At 45.5% G+C, this 22,112-nt stretch overlaps 1 protein-coding gene across 1 annotated transcript in view; it reads left to right on the forward strand.

Annotated features, from left to right (window-relative positions):
• The window catches only part of gpatch1 (G patch domain containing 1), a gene marked incomplete at its 3' end in the record, with an annotated part of 42,519 nt that overhangs the window by 13,751 nt on the left and 6,656 nt on the right, over positions 1–22,112 (forward strand). The window contains exons 8-14 of the mRNA XM_079695410.1: positions 5,604–5,754; positions 10,016–10,095; positions 13,850–14,075; positions 15,922–16,176; positions 19,489–19,673; positions 20,038–20,165; positions 21,882–21,970. Coding sequence (XP_079551536.1) covers positions 5,604–5,754; positions 10,016–10,095; positions 13,850–14,075; positions 15,922–16,176; positions 19,489–19,673; positions 20,038–20,165; positions 21,882–21,970 — 1,114 coding nt within the window. The remainder of the gene's footprint in view (positions 1–5,603; positions 5,755–10,015; positions 10,096–13,849; positions 14,076–15,921; positions 16,177–19,488; positions 19,674–20,037; positions 20,166–21,881; positions 21,971–22,112) is intronic.

The raw sequence follows: 22,112 nt of genomic DNA on the forward strand, positions 1-22,112 counted from the left end.
AGGAAACAGAGAAGAGAGACAAGAGGGACAAGGAAACAGCAGAGAAGAGAGACAAGAGGGACAAGGAAACAGCAGAGAAGAGAGACAAGAGGGACAAGGAAACGGCAGAGAAGAGAGACAAGAGGGACAAGGAAACAGCAGAGAAGAGACAAGAGGGACAAGGAAACAGCAGAGAAGAGAGACAAGAGGGACAAGGAAACGGCAGAGAAGAGAGAGAAGAGGGACAAGGAAACGGCAGAGAAGAGGGACAAGGAAACGGCAGAGAAGAGAGACAAGAGGGACAAGGAAACGGCAGAGAAGAGAGACAAGAGGGACAAGGAAACGGCAGAGAAGAGAGACAAGAGGGACAAGGAAACAGCAGACAAGAGGGACAAGGAAACAGCAGAGAAGAGAGACAAGAGGGACAAGGAAACAGCAGAGAAGAGAGACAAGAGGGACAAGGAAACAGCAGAGAAGAGAGACAAGAGGGACAAGGAAACAGCAGAGAAGTGAGACAAGAGGGACAAGGAAACAGCAGAGAAGAGAGACAAGAGGGACAAGTAAACAGCAGACAAGAGGGACAAGGAAACAGCAGAGAAGAGAGACAAGAGGGACAAGGAAACAGCAGAGAAGAGAGACAAGAGGGACAAGGAAACAGCAGACAAGAGAGACAAGAGGGACAAGGAAACAGCAGACAAGAGGGACAAGGAAACAGCAGAGAAGAGAGACAAGAGGGACAAGGAAACAGCAGAGAAGAAAGACAAGAGGGACAAGGAAACAGCAGACAAGAGAGACAAGAGGGACAAGGAAACAGCAGACAAGAGGGACAAGGAAACAGCAGAGAAGTGAGACAAGAGGGAAAAGGAAACAGCAGACAAGAGAGACAAGAGGGACAAGGAAACAGCAGACAAGAGGGACAAGGAAACAGCAGAGAAGTGAGACAAGAGGGACAAGGAAACAGCAGAGAAGAGAGACAAGAGGGACAAGGAAACAGCAGACAAGAGGGACAAGGAAACAGCAGAGGAGAGAGACAAGAGGGACAAGGAAACAGCAGAGAAGAGAGACAAGAGGGACAAGGAAACAGCAGAGGAGAGAGACAAGAGGGACAAGGAAACAGCAGAGAAGAGAGACAAGAGGGACAAGGAAACAGCAGAGAAGAGAGACAAGAGGGACAAGGAAACAGCAGAGAAGAGAGACAAGAGGGACAAGGAAACGGCAGAGAAGAGAGACAAGAGGGACAAGGAAACGGCAGAGAAGAGAGACAAGAGGGACAAGAAAACAGCAGACAAGAGAGACAAGAGGGACAAGAAAACAGAAGTGAGACAAGAGGGACAAGGAAACAGCAGAGAAGAGGGACAAGAGGGACAAGGAAACAGCAGAGAAGAGAGACAAGAGGGAAAAGGAAACAGAGAAGAGAGACAAGAGGGACAAGGAAACAGAGAAGAGAGACAAGAGGGACAAGGAAACAGCAGAGAAGAGAGACAATAGGGACAAGGAAACAGCAGAGAAGAGAGACAAGAGGGACAAGGAAACAGCAGAGAAGAGAGACAAGAGGGACAAGGAAACGGCAGAGAAGAGAGAGAAGAGGGACAAGGAAACGGCAGAGAAGAGAGACAAGAGGGACAAGGAAACGGCAGAGAAGAGAGACAAGAGGGACAAGGAAACGGCAGAGAAGAGAGACAAGAGGGACAAGGAAACGGCAGAGAAGAGAGACAAGAGGGACAAGGAAACAGCAGACAAGAGGGACAAGGAAACAGCAGAGAAGAGAGACAAGAGGGACAAGGAAACAGCAGAGAAGAGAGACAAGAGGGACAAGGAAACAGCAGAGAAGAGAGACAAGAGGGACAAGGAAACAGCAGAGAAGAGAGACAAGAGGGACAAGGAAACAGCAGAGAAGTGAGACAAGAGGGACAAGGAAACAGCAGAGAAGAGAGACAAGAGGGACAAGGAAACAGCAGAGAAGAGAGACAAGAGGGACAAGTAAACAGCAGACAAGAGGGACAAGGAAACAGCAGAGAAGAGAGACAAGAGGGACAAGGAAACAGCAGACAAGAGGGACAAGGAAACAGCAGAGAAGAGAGACAAGAGGGACAAGGAAACAGCAGACAAGAGAGACAAGAGGGACAAGGAAACAGCAGACAAGAGGGACAAGGAAACAGCAGAGAAGAGAGACAAGAGGGACAAGGAAACAGCAGACAAGAGGGACAAGGAAACAGCAGACAAGAGGGACAAGGAAACAGCAGAGAAGAGAGACAAGAGGGACAAGGAAACAGCAGACAAGAGGGACAAGGAAACAGCAGAGAAGAGAGACAAGAGGGACAAGGAAACAGCAGAGAAGAGAGACAAGAGGGACAAGGAAACAGCCGAGAAGAAAGACAAGAGGGACAAGGAAACAGCAGAGAAGAGAGACAAGAGGGACAAGGAAACAGCAGAGAAGAGAGACAAGAGGGACAAGGAAACAGCAGAGAAGAGAGAGAAGAGGGACAAGGAAACAGCAGAGAAGAGAGACAAGAGGGACAAGGAAACAGCAGAGGAGAGAGACAAGAGGGACAAGGAAACAGCAGAGAAGAGAGACAAGAGGGACAAGGAAACAGCAGAGAAGAGAGACAAGAGGGACAAGGAAACAGAGAAGTGAGACAAGAGGGACAAGGGAACAGCAGAGAAGAGAGACAAGAGGGACAAGGAAACAGCAGAGAAGAGAGACAAGAGGGATAAGAAAACAGAGAAGTGAGACAAGAGGGACAAGGAAACGGCAGACAAGAGAGACAAGAGGGACAAGGAAACGGCAGAGAAGAGAGAGAAGAGGGACAAGAAAACAGAGAAGTGAGACAAGAGGGACAAGGAAACAGCAGACAAGAGGGACAAGGAAACAGCAGAGAAGAGAAACAAGAGGGACAAGGAAACAGAGAAGTGAGACAAGAGGGACAAGGAAACGGCAGACAAGAGAGACAAGAGGGACAAGGAAACAGCAGAGAAGAGAGACAAGAGGGACAAGGAAACGGCAGAGAAGAGAGAGAAGAGGGACAAGGAAACAGCAGACAAGAGAGACAAGAGGGACAAGGAAACAGCAGAGAAGAGAGACAAGAGGGACAAGGAAACAGCAGAGAAGTGAGACAAGAGGGACAAGGAAACAGCAGAGAAGAGAGACAAGAGGGACAAGGAAAAAGCAGAGAAGAGAGACAAGAGGGACAAGTAAACAGCAGACAAGAGGGACAAGGAAACAGCAGAGAAGAGAGACAAGAGGGACAAGGAAACAGCAGACAAGAGGGACAAGGAAACAGCAGAGAAGAGAGACAAGAGGGACAAGGAAACAGCAGACAAGAGAGACAAGAGGGACAAGGAAACAGCAGACAAGAGGGACAAGGAAACAGCAGAGAAGAGAGACAAGAGGGACAAGGAAACAGCAGACAAGAGGGACAAGGAAACAGCAGACAAGAGGGACAAGGAAACAGCAGAGAAGAGAGACAAGAGGGACAAGGAAACAGCAGAGAAGAGAGACAAGAGGGACAAGGAAACAGCCGAGAAGAAAGACAAGAGGGACAAGGAAACAGCAGAGAAGAGAGACAAGAGGGACAAGGAAACAGCAGAGAAGAGAGACAAGAGGGACAAGGAAACAGCAGAGAAGAGAGAGAAGAGGGACAAGGAAACAGCAGAGAAGAGAGACAAGAGGGACAAGGAAACAGCAGAGAAGAGAGACAAGAGGGACAAGGAAACAGCAGAGGAGAGAGACAAGAGGGACAAGGAAACAGCAGAGAAGAGAGACAAGAGGGACAAGGAAACAGCAGAGAAGAGAGACAAGAGGGACAAGGAAACAGCAGAGAAGAGAGACAAGAGGGATAAGAAAACAGAGAAGTGAGACAAGAGGGACAAGGAAACGGCAGACAAGAGAGACAAGAGGGACAAGGAAACAGCAGAGAAGAGAGACAAGAGGGACAAGGAAACGGCAGAGAAGAGAGAGAAGAGGGACAAGGAAACAGCAGACAAGAGAGACAAGAGGGACAAGAAAACAGAGAAGTGAGACAAGAGGGACAAGGAAACAGCAGACAAGAGGGACAAGGAAACAGCAGAGAAGAGAAACAAGAGGGACAAGGAAACAGAGAAGTGGGACAAGGAAACAGAGAAGAGGGACAAGGAAACAGCAGACAAGAGAGACAAGAGGGACAAGAAAACAGAGAAGTGAGACAAGAGGGACAAGGAAACAGCAGACAAGAGGGACAAGGAAACAGCAGAGAAGAGAAACAAGAGGGACAAGGAAACAGCAGAGAAGAGAGACAAGAGGGACAATAAAACAGAGAAGTGAGACAAGAGGGACAAGGAAACAGCAGACAAGAGGGACAAGGAAACAGCAGAGAAGAGAAACAAGAGGGACAAGGAAACAGCAGAGAAGAGAGACAAGAGGGACAAGGAAACAGAGAAGTGAGACAAGAGGGACAAGGAAACAGAGAAGTGGGACAAGGAAACAGAGAAGAGGGACAAGGAAACAGCAGACAAGAGAGACAAGAGGGACAAGAAAACAGAGAAGTGAGACAAGAGGGACAAGAAAACAGAGAAGAGAGACAAGAGGGACAAGGAAACAGAGAAGTGAGACAAGAGGGACAAGAAAACAGAGAAGTGAGACAAGAGGGACAAGGAAACAGCAGACAAGAGGGACAAGGAAACAGCAGAGAAGAGAAACAAGAGGGACAAGTAAACAGCAGAGAAGAGAGACAAGAGGGACAATAAAACAGAGAAGTGGGACAAGGAAACAGACAAGAGGGACAAGGAAACAGCAGAGAAGTGAGACAAGAGGGACAAGAAAACAGAGAAGTGAGACAAGAGGGACAAGAAAACAGAGAAGTGAGACAAGAGGGACAAGAAAACAGAGAAGAGAGACAAGAGGGACAAGGAAACAGAGAAGTGAGACAAGAGGGACAAGAAAACAGAGAAGTGAGACAAGAGGGACAAGGAAACAGCAGACAAGAGGGACAAGGAAACAGCAGAGAAGAGAAACAAGAGGGACAAGGAAACAGCAGAGAAGAGAGACAAGAGGGAAAATAAAACAGAGAAGTGGGACAAGAGGGACAAGGAAACAGAGAAGTGAGACAAGAGGGACAAGAAAACAGAGAAGTGATACAAGAGGGACAAGGAAACAGAGAAGTGAGACAAGAGGGACAAGGAAACGACAGAGAAGTGAGACAAGAGGGACAAGGAGACAGAGAAGTGAGACAAGAGGGACAAGGAAACAGAGAAGAGAGACAAGGAAACAGCGGAGAAGTGAGACAAGAGGGACAAGGAAACAGAAGTGAGACAAGAGGGACAAGAAAACAGAGAAGTGAGACAAGAGGGACAAGAAAACAGAAGTGAGACAAGAGGGACAAGAAAACAGAGAAGTGAGACAAGAGGGACAAGGAAACAGAGAAGTGAGACAAGAGGGACAAGGAAACAGAGAAGAGAGACAAGAGAGACAAGGAAACAGAGAAGAGAGACAAGAGGGACAAGGAAACAGAGAAGAGAGACAAGAGGGACAAGGAAACAGAGAAGAGAGACAAGAGGGACAAGGAAACAGAGAAGAGAGACAAGAGGGACAAGGAAACAGCGGAGAAGTGAGACAAGTCTTCTAAAAGCTGCTGCTCTTTGTCCTGTAGGCGTTTGGTATCGGCGCTCTGGAGGATGACGATGATGAAGAGGTTTATCATCGAGACTCCATGTCCCGGTACGATAAGGAGCTGGGGGGGGAGGAACCTGGAGACGGGCTGTACGGCTGGACGGCCCCGCAGCAGTACACCAAGAAGAGAGGTCAGTACTTATAGTTAAGCAATAGATCACGACAGGCCGTGGTAAGGGGGTCGAACCACGCCCCCTAGCGTATACCACGGCCTGAAGTGAGCTGTTGCTTTTATAAAACGGTTACCAAGTGTGGCAATATGAAAGAAAAATACACACTCTAATGTAAATAGTTTTTATTAGTAAATAATGATGTTCAAAAATAAAATAGTCCCTCCGTTGCCTTCTGCACGAAACAGTGCGAGGTGGTTGCTATGCAACAACACTAACAGCTAGTGAACATATTAGAGCGTTGATCCATTATTTGGCTGTTTATTTACATTCATGTGTATGTTGCTGTTTATTGTGCATCCACTGAAAACCTGTCCAGCATCAGTAGCATGGCTTACGTGGTCACTTGTATAGGTTGAGGTTGTTCGAGGCTGTTGCTTGGCGTGGAGAGAATATTGCTCCACTTTCTCCGGTCCCCATTTTGTTTGCTTCACGGTGTTCTGTTTGTTTAGGTTTTTCTCCAGTTGGTCTACCTGCTCTTCACGTAGCTCTGCATGTCGTCGTTTAGGTGCTTTCTGGAGATAGGCACTGCTCAATCCACTCCTCCATAGTGAGACCCCCCGGAGGTCCAAGCTAACCTTACATGTTTCCATCTTAAGCTTTGTTAGTTAGTTTCATAACGGACGTAATGTAACAGCTGTAACGGTTGTAGTTTTCCTCAGACGCGGAGGGATACTGACTTGTTGTGAAATGTAACTACAATTCTACCCGTGATATACGCTCATTGTATCACGGCTAAGAACCAATCAGATTGCTTGATTTGACTTATCCGTTTTATATATACTCAGCAGTACACCAAGAAGATAGTGTCTGTTATCTCTATCTCTATAGTGTCTGTTATCTCTATCTCTATAGTGTCTGTTATCTCTATCTCTATAGTGTCTGTTGTCTCTATAGTGTCTGTTATCTCTATAGTGTCTGTTATCTCTATAGTGTCTGTTATCTCTATAGTGTCTGTTGTCTCTATAGTGTCTGTTATCTCTATAGTGTCTCTATCTCTATAGTGTCTGTTGTCTCTATAGTGTCTGTTGTCTCTATAGTGTCTGTTGTCTCTGTAGTGTCTGTTGTCTCTATAGTGTCTCTATCTCTATAGTGTCTGTTGTCTCTATAGTGTCTGTTGAGTGTCTGTTGTCTCTATAGTGTCTCTATCTCTATAGTGTCTGTTGTCTCTATAGTGTCTGTTGAGTGTCTGTTGTCTCTATAGTGTCTGTTGTCTCTATAGTGTCTGTTGTCTCTATAGTGTCTGTTATCTCTATAGTGTATGTTGTCTCTATAGTGTCTCTATCTCTATAGTGTCTGTTATCTCTATAGTGTATGTTATCTCTATCTCTATAGTGTCTGTTGTCTCTATAGTGTCTGTTGTCTCTATAGTGTCTGTTGTCTCTATAGTGTCTGTTGTCTCTATAGTGTCTGGTATCTCTATAGTGTCTGTTGTCTCTATAGTGTCTGTTATCTCTATAGTGTCTGTTGTCTCTATAGTGTCTGTTATCTCTATAGTGTCTGTTGTCTCTATAGTGTCTGTTGTCTCTATAGTGTCTGTTATCTCTATAGTGTATGTTGTCTCTATAGTGTCTGTTGTCTCTATAGTGTCTGTTATCTCTATAGTGTATGTTGTCTCTATAGTGTCTCTATCTCTATAGTGTATGTTGTCTCTATAGTGTCTGTTGTCTCTATAGTGTCTGTTATCTCTATAGTGTCTGTTGTCTCTATAGTGTCTGTTATCTCTATAGTGTCTGTTGTCTCTATAGTGTCTGTTGTCTCTATAGTGTCTGTTATCTCTATAGTGTATGTTGTCTCTATAGTGTCTGTTGTCTCTATAGTGTCTGTTATCTCTATAGTGTATGTTGTCTCTATAGTGTCTCTATCTCTATAGTGTATGTTGTCTCTATAGTGTCTGTTGTCTCTATAGTGTCTGTTATCTCTATAGTGTATGTTGTCTCTATAGTGTCTCTATCTCTATAGTGTCTGTTGTCTCTATAGTGTCTGTTGTCTCTATAGTGTCTGTTATCTCTATAGTGTATGTTATCTCTATAGTGTCTGTTATCTCTATAGTGTCTGTTGTCTCTATAGTGTCTGTTGTCTCTATAGTGTCTGTTATCTCTATAGTGTCTCTATCTCTATAGTGTCTGTTGTCTCTATAGTGTCTGTTGTCTCTATAGTGTCTGTTGTCTCTGTAGTGTCTGTTGTCTCTATAGTGTCTGTTGTCTCTATAGTGTCTGTTGAGTGTCTGTTGTCTCTATAGTGTCTGTTGTCTCTATAGTGTCTGTTGAGTGTCTGTTGTCTCTATAGTGTCTGTTGTCTCTATAGTGTCTGTTGAGTGTCTGTTGTCTCTATAGTGTCTGTTGTCTCTATAGTGTCTGTTGTCTCTATAGTGTCTGTTGAGTGTCTGTTGTCTCTATAGTGTCTGTTGTCTCTATAGTGTCTGTTGTCTCTATAGTGTCTGTTGAGTGTCTGTTGTCTCTATAGTGTCTGTTGTCTCTATAGTGTCTGTTATCTCTATAGTGTCTGTTGTCTCTGTAGTGTCTGTTGTCTCTATAGTGTCTGTTGTCTCTATAGTGTCTGTTGTCTCTATAGTGTCTGTTGTCTTTATAGTGTCTGTTGTCTCTATAGTGTCTCTATCTCTATAGTGTCTGTTGTCTCTATAGTGTCTGTTGTCTCTATAGTGTCTGTTGTCTCTATAGTGTCTGTTGTCTCTATAGTGTCTGTTGTCTTTATAGTGTCTGTTGTCTCTATAGTGTCTGTTGTCTTTATAGTGTCTGTTGTCTCTATAGTGTCTGTTATCTCTATAGTGTCTGTTATCTCTATAGTGTCTGTTGTCTCTATAGTGTCTGTTATCTCTATAGTGTCTGTTGTCTCTATAGTGTCTGTTGTCTCTATAGTGTCTGTTGTCTCTATAGTGTCTGTTGTCTCTATCTCTATAGTGTCTGTTGTCTCTATAGTGTCTGTTATCTCTATAGTGTATGTTATCTCTATAGTGTCTGTTGTCTCTATAGTGTCTGTTGTCTTTATAGTGTCTGTTGTCTCTATAGTGTCTGTTGTCTCTATAGTGTCTGTTGTCTCTATAGTGTCTGTTGTCTCTATAGTGTCTCTATCTCTATAGTGTCTGTTGTCTCTATAGTGTCTCTATCTCTATAGTGTCTGTTGTCTCTATAGTGTCTGTTGTCTCTATAGTGTCTCTATCTCTATAGTGTCTGTTGTCTCTATAGTGTCTGTTGTCTCTATAGTGTCTGTTGTCTCTATAGTGTCTCTATCTCTATAGTGTCTGTTGTCTCTATAGTGTCTGTTATCTCTATAGTGTCTCTATCTCTATAGTGTCTGTTATCTCTATAGTGTCTGTTGTCTCTATAGTGTCTGTTGTCTCTATAGTGTCTGTTATCTCTATAGTGTCTGTTATCTCTATAGTGTCTGTTGTCTCTATAGTGTCTGTTGTCTCTATAGTGTCTGTTATCTCTATAGTGTCTGTTATCTCTATAGTGTCTGTTATCTCTATAGTGTCTGTTGTCTCTGTAGTGTCTGTTGTCTCTATAGTGTCTGTTATCTCTATAGTGTCTGTTGTCTCTATAGTGTCTGTTATCTCTATAGTGTCTGTTGTCTCTGTAGTGTCTGTTGTCTCTATAGTGTCTGTTATCTCTATAGTGTCTGTTGTCTCTATAGTGTCTGTTATCTCTATAGTGTATGTTATCTCTATAGTGTCTGTTGTCTCTATAGTGTCTGTTGTCTTTATAGTGTCTGTTGTCTCTATAGTGTCTGTTGTCTCTATAGTGTCTGTTGTCTTTATAGTGTCTGTTGTCTCTATAGTGTCTGTTGTCTCTATAGTGTCTGTTATCTCTATAGTGTCTGTTGTCTCTATAGTGTCTGTTGTCTCTATAGTGTCTGTTATCTCTATAGTGTCTGTTGTCTCTATAGTGTCTGTTATCTCTATAGTGTCTGTTGTCTCTGTAGTGTCTGTTGTCTCTATAGTGTCTGTTATCTCTATAGTGTCTGTTGTCTCTATAGTGTCTGTTATCTCTATAGTGTATGTTATCTCTATAGTGTCTGTTGTCTCTATAGTGTCTGTTGTCTTTATAGTGTCTGTTGTCTCTATAGTGTCTGTTGTCTCTATAGTGTCTGTTATCTCTGTAGTGTCTGTTATCTCTATAGTGTCTGTTGTCTCTATAGTGTCTGTTATCTCTATAGTGTCTGTTGTCTCTTAATGTCTGTTGTCTCTTCTGATTGTCCACAGACCAAAGCAGAGACGCTTCGTACCTGGGGAAGATCCTGGAGGGCTTCACTCTGGCTCAGAGAACTCAGGAGCAGAAAACAGTGAGACTCTTGTTGTTGTTGTTATTATTACTTGTTTGTTTGTTGTGTTTGTCTTTACCTCTTGGGTCCCTTAAAGGCGCAATTTAAATGAAATCTATTATTATTGATGTCTTTGATTTTACAAAATTAAAGATATTCAAAAGAAAACGCTAAAAGAATAAAGTCTTTAAACACATTTGATATTAAAACTAAATTGGTTCCTAAATGAATGTTAAAGGTCCGTGTCGTGCTGCTCTGGTTCTGACCCGTCCGCTTGTGTTCTGTAGCTTCTGCATGTGACCGGTCTGCAGAGTCTCAGACCCTCAGAGTACCCCCTGTAGGGAGTAACACTCTAACACAGTCTGTGCTGCCCCAGAACGCCTCATTGGGGATCTTTCTTTTTCCATTGTTTCTTCCTGAGTATGGTGCCGTAACGGGCATGGTGACATAACAGGCGGGCATGGTGACATAACAGGCGGGCATGGTGACATAACAGGCGGGCATGGTGACATAACAGGCGGGCATGGTGCCGTAACGGCGGGCATGGTGCCGTAACGGGCATGGTGACATAACGGGCGGGCATGTTGCCGTAACGGGCATGGTGCCGTAACGGGCATGGTGACATAACAGGCATGGTGCCGTAACGGGCATGGTGCCGTAACGGGCATGGTGACATAACGGGCGGGCATGGTGCCGTAACGGGCATGGTGACATAACGGGCATGGTGACGTAACGGGCATGGTGACATAACGGGCGGGCATGTTGCCGTAACGGGCATGGTGCCGTAACGGGCATGGTGACATAACAGGCATGGTGCCGTAACGGGCATGGTGCCGTAACGGGCATGGTGACATAACGGGCGGGCATGGTGCCGTAACGGGCATGGTGACATAACGGGCGGGCATGTTGCCGTAACGGGCATGGTGCCGTAACGGGCGGGCATGGTGCCGTAACGGGCATGGTGACATAACGGGCGGGCATGGTGCCGTAACGGGCATGGTGACATAACGGGCGGGCATGTTGCCGTAACGGGCATGGTGACGTAATGGGCATGGTGACATAACGGGCGGGCATGTTGCCGTAACGGGCATGGTGACATAACAGGCGGGCATGGTGCCGTGACGGGCGGGCATGGTGACATAACAGGCGGGCATGGTGCCGTAACGGCGGGCATGGTGCCGTAACGGGCGGGCATGGTGCCGTGACGGGCATGGTGACGGGCATGGTGACGTAACGGGCGGGCATGGTGACATAACAGGCGGGCATGGTGCCGTAACGGGCGGGCATGGTGACGTAACGGGCGGGCATGGTGCCGTAACGGGCATGGTGACATAACTGGCGGGCATGTTGCCGTAACGGGCATGGTGCCGTAACGGGCATGGTGACATAACGGGCGGGCATGGTGCCGTAACGGGCATGGTGACATAACGGGCATGGTGACATAACAGGCATGGTGCCGTAACGGGCATGGTGACATAACAGGCATGGTGACATAACGGGCATGTTGCCGTAACGGGCATGGTGCCGTAACGGGCATGGTGACATAACAGGCATGGTGCCGTAACGGGCATGGTGCCGTAACGGGCATGGTGACATAACGGGCGGGCATGGTGCCGTAACGGGCATGGTGACATAACGGGCGGGCATGGTGACATAACGGGCATGGTGACATAACGGGCGGGCATGTTGCCGTAACGGGCATGGTGCCGTAACGGGCATGGTGACATAACAGGCATGGTGCCGTAACGGGCGGGCATGGTGCCGTAACGGGCATGGTGACATAACGGGCGGGCATGGTGCCGTAACGGGCATGGTGACAAAACGGGCGGGCATGTTGCCGTAACGGGCATGGTGCCGTAACGGGCATGGTGACATAACGGGCGGGCATGTTGCCGTAACGGGCGGGCATGGTGACATAACAGGCGGGCATGGTGACATAACAGGCGGGCATGGTGCCGTAACGGCGGGCATGGTGCCGTAACGGGCGGGCATGGTGCCGTGACGGGCATGGTGACGTAACGGGCGGGCATGGTGCCGTAACGGGCATGGAGACATAACTGGCGGGCATGTTGACGTAACGGGCATGGTGCCGTAACGGGCATGGTGACATAACAGGCATGGTGCCGTAACGTGCATGGTGACATAACAGGCATGGTGCCGTAACGGGCATGGTGACATAACGGGCGGGCATGTTGCCGTAACGGGCATGGTGCCGTAACGGGCATGGTGACATAACAGGCGGGCATGGTGCCGTAACGGGCATGTTGCTGTAACGGGCATGGTGACATAACGGGCGGGCATGGTGCCGTAACGGGCATGTTGCCGTAACGGGCATGGTGACGTAACGGGCATGGTGCCGTAACGGGCATGGTGACATAACGGGCGGGCATGTTGCCGTAACGGGCATGGTGACGTAATGGGCATGGTGACATAACGGGCGGGCATGTTGCCGTAACGGGCATGGTGCCGTAACGGGCATGGTGCCGTAACGGGCATGTTGCCGTAACGGGCATGGTGACGTAACGGGCATGGTGCCGTAACGGGCATGGTGACATAACGGGCGGGCATGTTGCCGTAACGGGCATGGTGACGTAATGGGTATGGTGACATAATGGGCGGGCATGTTGCCGTAACGGGCATGGTGCCGTAACGGGCATGGTGACATAACGGGCGGGCATGTTGCCGTAACGGGCATGGTGACATAACGGGCGGGCATGGTGCCGCATGGTGACGTAACGGGCATGGTGACATAACGGACGGGCATGGTGCCGCATGGTGACGTAACGGGCATGGTGACATAACGGACGGGCATGGTGCCGTAACGGGAATGGTGACATAACGGGAATGGTGACATAACGGGCGGGCATGGTGCCGTAACGGGCATGGTGCCGTAACGGGCATGGTGCCGTAACGGCTCACACACACACACACACTCAGCCAGCCTTATCTTTTCTCAGCCTGGCTGTGTGTGTGTGTACTCAGGCTGAGCTCCGCGGTGTCTCGCAGACCCCACGCAGAAACCAGGAAACGACACCAGTAACCCAGCTCACACTGTCCACTCCTCGAGCCTCAAAGGGCGGAGCAGCGAGCCAATCAGAGCACAGTAGGCTCAAAGGGGGAGGGGGGGGGGGGGGGCAGGAGCTCAAGCTCCAACAAGACGTGTAGGACAGAGAGTGAATAGAGATGCTGTTTGAGAAACCAATGAGAGTTTGGAACATTGAACAATGTGAATCTATTCTAGCAGACCTCACCAATGGAACTATGATCAGTAGAAATGGCCACGACACGGGACCTTTAACAATTATATGATTAAAATATGTATTTTAATTGTACATCATTATATATTATTATTAATCTTAATGTAATCTTATTTTTATTTCTTGATATAATACATATTAAAATAAACACCTTCATTATTATTATTATTTTTATTTCTTTCAATTAATTGATCATTATTTGAATGAACTGATTAAATCAATAATTGAAATTCCCTCCTGTATTATTATTGTAATTGCATTCATAGTTATTCAAAGTAGAGAAGTGTCTCTCTATCCAGATTCAAATCCTTAATCTTTACGTTTATAATGATCATTATGACCGCTTTGACCCAATTCTAAGACGACGAAAAATACCTTTTTGAAAACCAAATCTTGTTTTTATAAAGAAAATAATTGTATTTGAAAATAATGATAACACAAATTACTCATTGTGTTAATAACCTGTAATTAGTGTGAAGGCCTGCCTCTGTATTAAACTGATCTCCTGTCCCCTTTAGATCTTCCCTCCTCCCTCCCTGCCTCCAGACTTCCGTCCAATCCGTCGTGTCCGTCCCTCTCCGGATGTGTCTCACCTGTCGGGGGTGAGTCCGGCTCTGGCCGAGGCTCTGAGGGTCTCCAGGGGCCACATGGTGCCGGAGGAGTCCCAGCAGTCTCAGCAGGGGAGCCGACACCAGCTGGACTCCGGCCAGAGGAGGGCGCTGCTGGGGGAGGACGCCCTGCAGGGTAGGGACACTTCAAAGCTCTCCTATCATGCAGAAGTCACTTTGTGATGTCTTCTCTACATCACCATGTGTCCCCGGTGTGTCAGGAGACTCTCAAAGTGATGTCTCCTCTACATCACCATGTGTCCCCGGTGTGTCCCGAGACTCTCAAAGTGATGTCTTCTCTACATCACCATGTGTCCCCGGTGTGTCCCCGGTGTGTCAGGAGACTCTCAAAGTGATGTCTCCTCTACATCACCATGTGTCCCCGGTGTGTCCCGAGACTCACTAAGTGATGTCTCCTCTACATCACCATGTGTCCCCGGTGTGTCCCCGTGTGTCAGGAGACTCTCAAAGTGATGTCTCCTCTACATCACCATGTGTCCCCGGTGTGTCCCCGGTGTGTCAGGAGACTCACTAAGTGATGTCTCCTCTACATCACCATGTGTCCCCGGTGTGTCCCCGTGTGTCAGGAGACTCTCAAAGTGATGTCTTCTCTACATCACCATGTGTCCCCGGTGTGTCAGGAGACTCTCAAAGTGATGTCTCCTCTACATCACCATGTGTCCCCGGTGTGTCCCCGGTGTGTCCCCATGTGTCCCCGGTGTGTCTCCGGTGTGTCAGGAGACTCTCAAAGTGATGTCTCCTCTACATCACCATGTGTCCCCGGTGTGTCCCCGGTATGTCCCCGGTGTGTCAGGAGACTCTCAAAGTGATGTCTCCTCTACATCACCATGTGTCGCCGTGTGTCCCCGGTGTGTCCCCGGTGTGTCAGGAGACTCTCAAAGTGATGTCTCCTCTACATCACCATGAGTCACCATGTGTCCCCATGTGTCCCCGGTGTGTCAGGAGACTCTCAAAGTGATGTCTCCTCTACATCACCATGAGTCACCATGAGTCCCCGGTGTGTCCCCGGTGTGTCAGGAGACTCTCAAAGTGATGTCTCCTCTACATCACCATGTGTCCCCGGTGTGTCCCCGGTGTGTCAGGAGACTCTCAAAGTGATGTCTCCTCTACATCACCATGTGTCCCCATGTGTCCCCGGTGTGTCCCCGGTGTGTCAGGAGACTCACAAAGTGTCAGGAAATAAACCCTCTCTCTTCTCCTCCGTACCCACATCTCTAAAAACGGGGAACAACGGAGCTGATCCAGATTTGCTGCGTCATGACCACATTACTAAAATGTGGGCGGGCTTTACACCCACGGGCCAATCAGAAACGTTGCTGTCAGAAACAAAGAGACGTGTTCTGAAGTAATATGGTCTGTGTTTACATTAGCATGCTAACACTCAGAGCTAACCTGTACTGGAGAGAGTCTGTGTGAAGAAGCAGGAAATCAAAAGGAAGTCACCTCGTGGTAAACCTGAGAGAGAGAGAGAGTTTGAGCTCCATGCTGTTTCAGAGAGAATCCTTGATGTGGTTTGGAACATGATGTGGAGTTTCATCACAGCAGTGTTTAGCTGAGTTTCTGCTGGGAGAGTTCTCCTGATGAGATCTCCATTGTTTTTGTTTCTAGCTACTGACCCAGATCAGCGTTTCTCTATCAGCTGAAACTGAGGGAAATTAGGGATTTCTGAAATACATGATCTGTTTAGTTTTTTGAGCAAAACAGATCATAGACATGTTTTTATATATTTGTATATATCTGAGACCCATAATGTATGCCTAAAAATAACATGATGGGAGACCTTTAAGATAAGATGGACCTTTATTAATCCCTGTGGGGTCAGAATGAAAATCAGCACAGATTCACACAGAGATTAATACAATTAAAGATCAAATCAAAGATACATAAAGTTAAATAACGTTTAAAATAATAAATGAATAATAAATGATTATCCATCTTTCTGATTGTGTTCCCCTGCTCAGGTCCCAGCTCCGTCCTGGAGCTTCTGAGGCCTGAAGACAGGAAGCGACTGCTGGACCTCCGAACCTCCACCCCCAACTCCACCTCCCATGATGCAGTGCGGCGTCCAGATGTGGGCGTCGGCCTGCAGCAGGAGGCGCTGACAGCGTGGAGGGGGGTGCCGGCGTCCAATCAGAGCTTCCGACCATTCGACAAGAACCCGAGCAAACAGGCGCGCTACGATCTGTACCTGAACCGCCTGAAGCAGGGTGACAGAGGTACTACAAGTCCCAGCATGCACTCTGATCCTCAGCAGACACATCGACATATTACGAATTAAAAACACTATATATACATATTACTAAATTAGAATACTCTCTAATATACGGGTTATTGAAATCTGTTTTTGGAAGAAAGGTCGACGTCAGTTTCTGTAAAATGCATAGATACTAAAGTACACACATCCTGTACTCAAGTAGAAGTACACACATCCTGTACTCAAGTAGAAGTACACACATCCTTTACTCAAGTAGAAGTACACACATCCTTTACTCAAAGTAGAAGTACACACATCCTGTACTCAAAGTAGAAGTACACACATCCTGTACTCAAGTAGAAGTACACACATCCTGTACTCAAGTAGAAGTACACACATCCTGTACTCAAGTAGAAGTACACACATCCTTTACTAAAGTAGAAGTACACACATCCTTTACTAAAGTAGAAGTACACACATCCTTTACTCAAGTAGAAGTACACACATCCTTTACTCAAGTAGTAGAAGTACACACATCCTTTACTCAAGTAGAATTACTGATCAAACTTCTTTACTCAAGTCAAATTAAAGAGGCTTTGAAACGTACTTCAGTAAAAAGTACCCATAACTAGCAGCTGTTTTAAAGAGTACCTGACCTCCCTTTATATTAATAGAACAATAATGTCATTGTTAGCTAATGAATGTTTCCATGGTGACCAACGGCAACATGACAACGTTTCCATTGGTCCCTCTTCTTTGGAGAAGACCAGGAAATGATGGATACACGGATCGTGTTCAAATCAATAGGCACGCAATGACTCTAAATAATAATGATCACGCCACCGAACACACATTCAGACTAAAGGAACCAGCTGTTTGGAAAATGAGAGAAGTAGAAAGTACAGGTATTTGAGTTCAACATGTGAGAAGTAGAAAGTTCAGGTATTTGAGTTCAACATGTAAGAAGTAGAAAGTTCAGGTATTTGTGTTCAACATGTAAGAAGTAGAAAGTACAGGTATTTGGGTTCAACATGTAAGAAGTAGAAAGTACAGGTATTTGAGTTCAACATGTAAGAAGTAGAAAGTTCAGGTATTTGTGTTCAACATGTAAGAAGTAGAAAGTACAGGTATTTGAGTTCAACATGTAAGAAGTAGAAAGTACAGGTATTTGAGTTCAACATGTAAGAAGTAGAAAGTACAGGTATTTGTGTTCAACATGTAAGAAGTAGAAAGTACAGGTATTTGAGTTCAACATGTAAGAAGTAGAAAGTACAGGTATTTGAGTTCAACATGTAAGAAGTAGAAAGTACAGGTATTTGAGTTCAACATGTAAGAAGTAGAAAGTACAGGTATTTGTGTTCAACATGTAAGAAGTAGAAAGTACAGGTATTTGAGTTCAAAATGTAAGAAGTAGAAAGTACAGGTATTTGTGTTCAACATGTAAGAAGTAGAAAGTACAGGTATTTGTGTTCAACATGTAAGAAGTAGAAAGTACAGGTATTTGAGTTCAACATGTAAGAAGTAGAAAGTACAGGTATTTGTGTTCAACATGTGAGAAGTAGAAAGTTCAGGTATTTGAGTTCAACATGTAAGAAGTAGAAAGTTCAGGTATTTGTGTTCAACATGTGAGAAGTAGAAAGTTCAGGTATTTGAGTTCAACATGTAAGAAGTAGAAAGTTCAGGTATTTGTGTTCAACATGTAAGAAGTAGAAAGTACAGGTATTTGTGTTCAACATGTAAGAAGTAGAAAGTACAGGTATTTGAGTTCAACATGTAAGAAGTAGAAAGTACAGGTATTTGTGTTCAACATGTAAGAAGTAGAAAGTACAGGTATTTGAGTTCAACATGTAAGAAGTAGAAAGTACAGGTATTTGTGTTCAACATGTAAGAAGTAGAAAGTACAGGTATTTGTGTTCAACATGTAAGAAGTAGAAAGTACAGGTATTTGTGTTCAACATGTAAGAAGTAGAAAGTACAGGTATTTGTGTTCAACATGTAAGAAGTAGAAAGTACAGGTATTTGTGTTCAACATGTAAGAAGTAGAAAGTACAGGTATTTGAGTTCAACATGTAAGAAGTAGAAAGTACAGGTATTTGAGTTCAACATGTAAGAAGTAGAAAGTACAGGTATTTGTGTTCAACATGTAAGAAGTAGAAAGTACAGGTATTTGAGTTCAACATGTAAGAAGTAGAAAGTATAGGTATTTGTGTTCAACATGTAAGAAGTAGAAAGTACAGGTATTTGTGTTCAACATGTAAGAAGTAGAAAGTACAGGTATTTGAGTTCAACATGTGAGAAGTAGAAAGTACAGGTATTTGAGTTCAACATGTAAGAAGTAGAAAGTACAGGTATTTGTGTTCAACATGTAAGAAGTAGAAAGTACAGGTATTTGTGTTCAACATGTAAGAAGTAGAAAGTACAGGTATTTGAGTTCAACATGTAAGAAGTAGAAAGTACAGGTATTTGTGTTCAACATGTAAGAAGTAGAAAGTACAGGTATTTGTGTTCAACATGTAAGAAGTAGAAAGTACAGGTATTTGAGTTCAACATGTAAGAAGTAGAAAGTAAAAGGTGGTCAGGAAGATAAGTAGTGGAGTAAAGTACTGATACCAGAAACATGTACTTAAGTACAGTAACAAAGTATATATACTCCACTACAGTGTTTCTGCCAGAACAGGGATGAGAGGGCGTCCACCCCGAGAGCGGGGGGGGGGGGCTCGTCATGTTACCACAGTTTACCAGAGCCTCAGTTTCGCCGCTGCGAGGCTCTGGCGCTCGCCCGCAATACACTTGCCGTAAATGGTAAATGGTAAATGGACTGTACTTATATAGCGCTTTATCCAGTCTTTAAGACCCCTCAAAGCGCTTTACATACTACATGTCATTCACCCATTCACACCCATTCATACAGAGCAGTGTACCTTACTCTATAGGACCTAACATTCATACACATTCACACACCGTTGGCCATGCCATCGGGAGCAACTCAGGGTTAAGTATCTTGCCCAAGGATACATCGAGATGTTGACTGCATGGGCTGGGATCGAACCCACAACCTTCTGGTTGAAAGACGACCGCACTCCCTCACAGCCACAGTCGCCGTCACAGGAACACGCTTTGCTGGCCACGAAAATAATCCCACCAGACCCCTTTGCCCCTCCAACAGGGGGATGTCCTTGTTCTCTCGTATTATTAATATTTTTGGACGCCCTCGGCTGGAGTTCAGGGCGTTCCAAGCTGAGTAAGGGTGTCAAATGACGGCTAGACGCCCACCTCTGCTGAAACGTAGTGTTTTCATGATATCATATACTGATACCGCTCCATGCGCCCTCAGGCGGTCTGGAGCAGAGTCTGGACCCCAGCATGACGGAGTGGGAACGCAGCAGAGAGAGAGACGAGTTCGTCCGAGCGTCCATCCTCTACAGACCGTCCTCCTCCTTCCTCTCCTCTCGCTTCACCAGAGCCAAGAGAGGGGAGGAGGAGCAGCCGGAGGAAGAGGAGGAGGGCAAGGAGCAGGAGGTACAGCAGGGGGCGCTAACACACCGTATGACTGATACAAGAGCTTTAAACATGCAGTAACACTAATGTCATGCTTCCATGTATCTAGTGATTATAATTGAAAACTGAAATACATAAAAAATGAACAATCTAAGCTCTTTTGAAAAATTATACATTTGAATTATTTGAAATGCTTTAATTTATTTTGAATAATACCATGTTATGATTTTATATGTATTTATTATAACTATAGTGTACAATGAAAAAATATTCTTTTGGCACTTTAACATTTTAGACGATTTGAGTTTAACGTTACACATCAATGTTAAATCTCAATGTTTCCGCAATTTACTTTAAATCTCTCGTTGTTTGTTTGTGTTGTCAGGTTGTCGTTGACGACCAGCAGGCGGCGGTGAACATGAAGATGTTCGGGAAACTGACGAGAGAAACGTTCGAGTGGCATCCAGACAAACTGCTCTGCAAGAGATTCAACATCCCAGACCCTCACCCTGGGTAACACACACACACACACACACACACACACACACACACACACACACACACACACACACACACACACACACACACACACACACACACACACACACACACACACACACACACACACACACACACACACACACACACACACACACACACACACACACACACACACACACACACACACACACACACACACACACACACACCACACACACACCACACACACACACACACACCACACACACACACACCCACACTCACACTCACACTCACACACACACACATACACTCCCACGTACGGGTGGTTTGTCAGGACTTTTTCCTCGTACCAGTTCAAACACTGACTTATGGGGACCCACCTTTCCCTTTGCCGTAGAGAGACAGCAGAGTGCTTGAACTGATCATAAACAATTCAGCTACATTTCTGGCTATTTAGAATTCAGTTTTGGTAAAAGAGTGTAGAGATCTGTAGACCTGAAATTCTACAGGACTGTGAGGACGGGGGCGGGACTGGGCGGGAGTTTCCTGACACAATTATGACTTATGAGAACCCCTCTGGATTAGCTGGACATTACCCATACACACAGCAAGTCCCTGAGTTATGAGGACCACAATGGTATATCTGGAGAATATACACACACACAGAATTGTAGAAAACCTGTACTCATGAGGACAATAATGGTTTCACTGGACATTATCCTCAAACATGTGTTGCGCAATATTTTGTTACTGAAAAGTAGCCCAATACTTCCGTTTATTTTAAATGTTGAACAGAAAAAAGTATTTAACTTAGGAGAGCAATGGTACAAAGAGCAGAGCACTTTCTCATGTTCACAGCCCTCAGTGTTCAGAGACCTGAACATCAAGATATGCAGCTTTTTTGTTGTTGCTTTGATGACAAACACCTGTTTTTAATGCAGGGATTTTGCGATGGACAATACAAGTATTTCTGACAATCTCTTTACCAGTCGGCTGTCATTGAAAAGTGACAGAGGATTTCATTCTGACAGACACCTTGACATATGATAGAACCTGCACAGCCTAAAATGATCATGGAAGGAAGTGAAATATTGAGAAATGTTGTCTTTTTAGTGGACAAGTGAATACTAAGTTGATTGAGTTGCTGAAGCAAAATGCTAACGTTATGCTATAAACTAACTACAGCAGGTCTTCCACGTCTCGCCAACTTCAGATCCATATTCAAACACACAGATTCTAGATGGAAGGAGTTGAAGCGTTTGTTTGAACAGTCTGCAGGAGGCAGGGACTTGCTCTCAAGCAGAACAGAAACTAACTTAGAGGAGTGTTTACGTGTTCGGCGTCATGACGTACAACGACCTCCACGACTTCTGTAGTCCTATTCAGCCACTTGGTAACAACCATCGTTTCTCAGACACGTCCACTCTTCAGAAATCACCAGTGGGGTCACTGCTGATGATTTAATGTAGAACAAAACGTGATCCGTCTCTTCAACGTGTCTCAAACACAGACCTTAGTTCAGATAGTTTCCTAAATCCTATGGAGAGATCCCATTGGCTCTGAGACCAGGGAACAGGAAGTGATGCGCACGCACGCACGCACGCACGCACGCACGCACGCACGCACGCACGCACGCACGCACGCACGCACACACACACACACACACACACACACACACACACACACACACACACACCTGGTCCTTTAAATGTGAAATATAAGAATGTTTTTAATGTGTTTTTGCAGCTCTGGGTTTGTGGGTCTCCATAAAGTGAAGAGGGACAAGTTCTCTGTGTTCAACTTCCTGTCGGTGCCGGAGAGCAGAGACACGCCAGGTAAGCCTCCGATAGTAATACCTGAAGGTATTAATACACATGGTTTAACCTCTGCCACCGGTAGACTACAGTCTACCGGTGGCAGAGGTTAAACCGTGTGTATTAATACCTGAAGGTATCAGTAGCGTGGCGTGGGGAAATA

Source organism: Notothenia rossii (assembly GCF_949606895.1).
Source record: "Notothenia rossii genome assembly, contig: scaffold_262, whole genome shotgun sequence".
In the NCBI taxonomy this organism is placed as follows: Eukaryota; Metazoa; Chordata; class Actinopteri; order Perciformes; family Nototheniidae; genus Notothenia; species Notothenia rossii.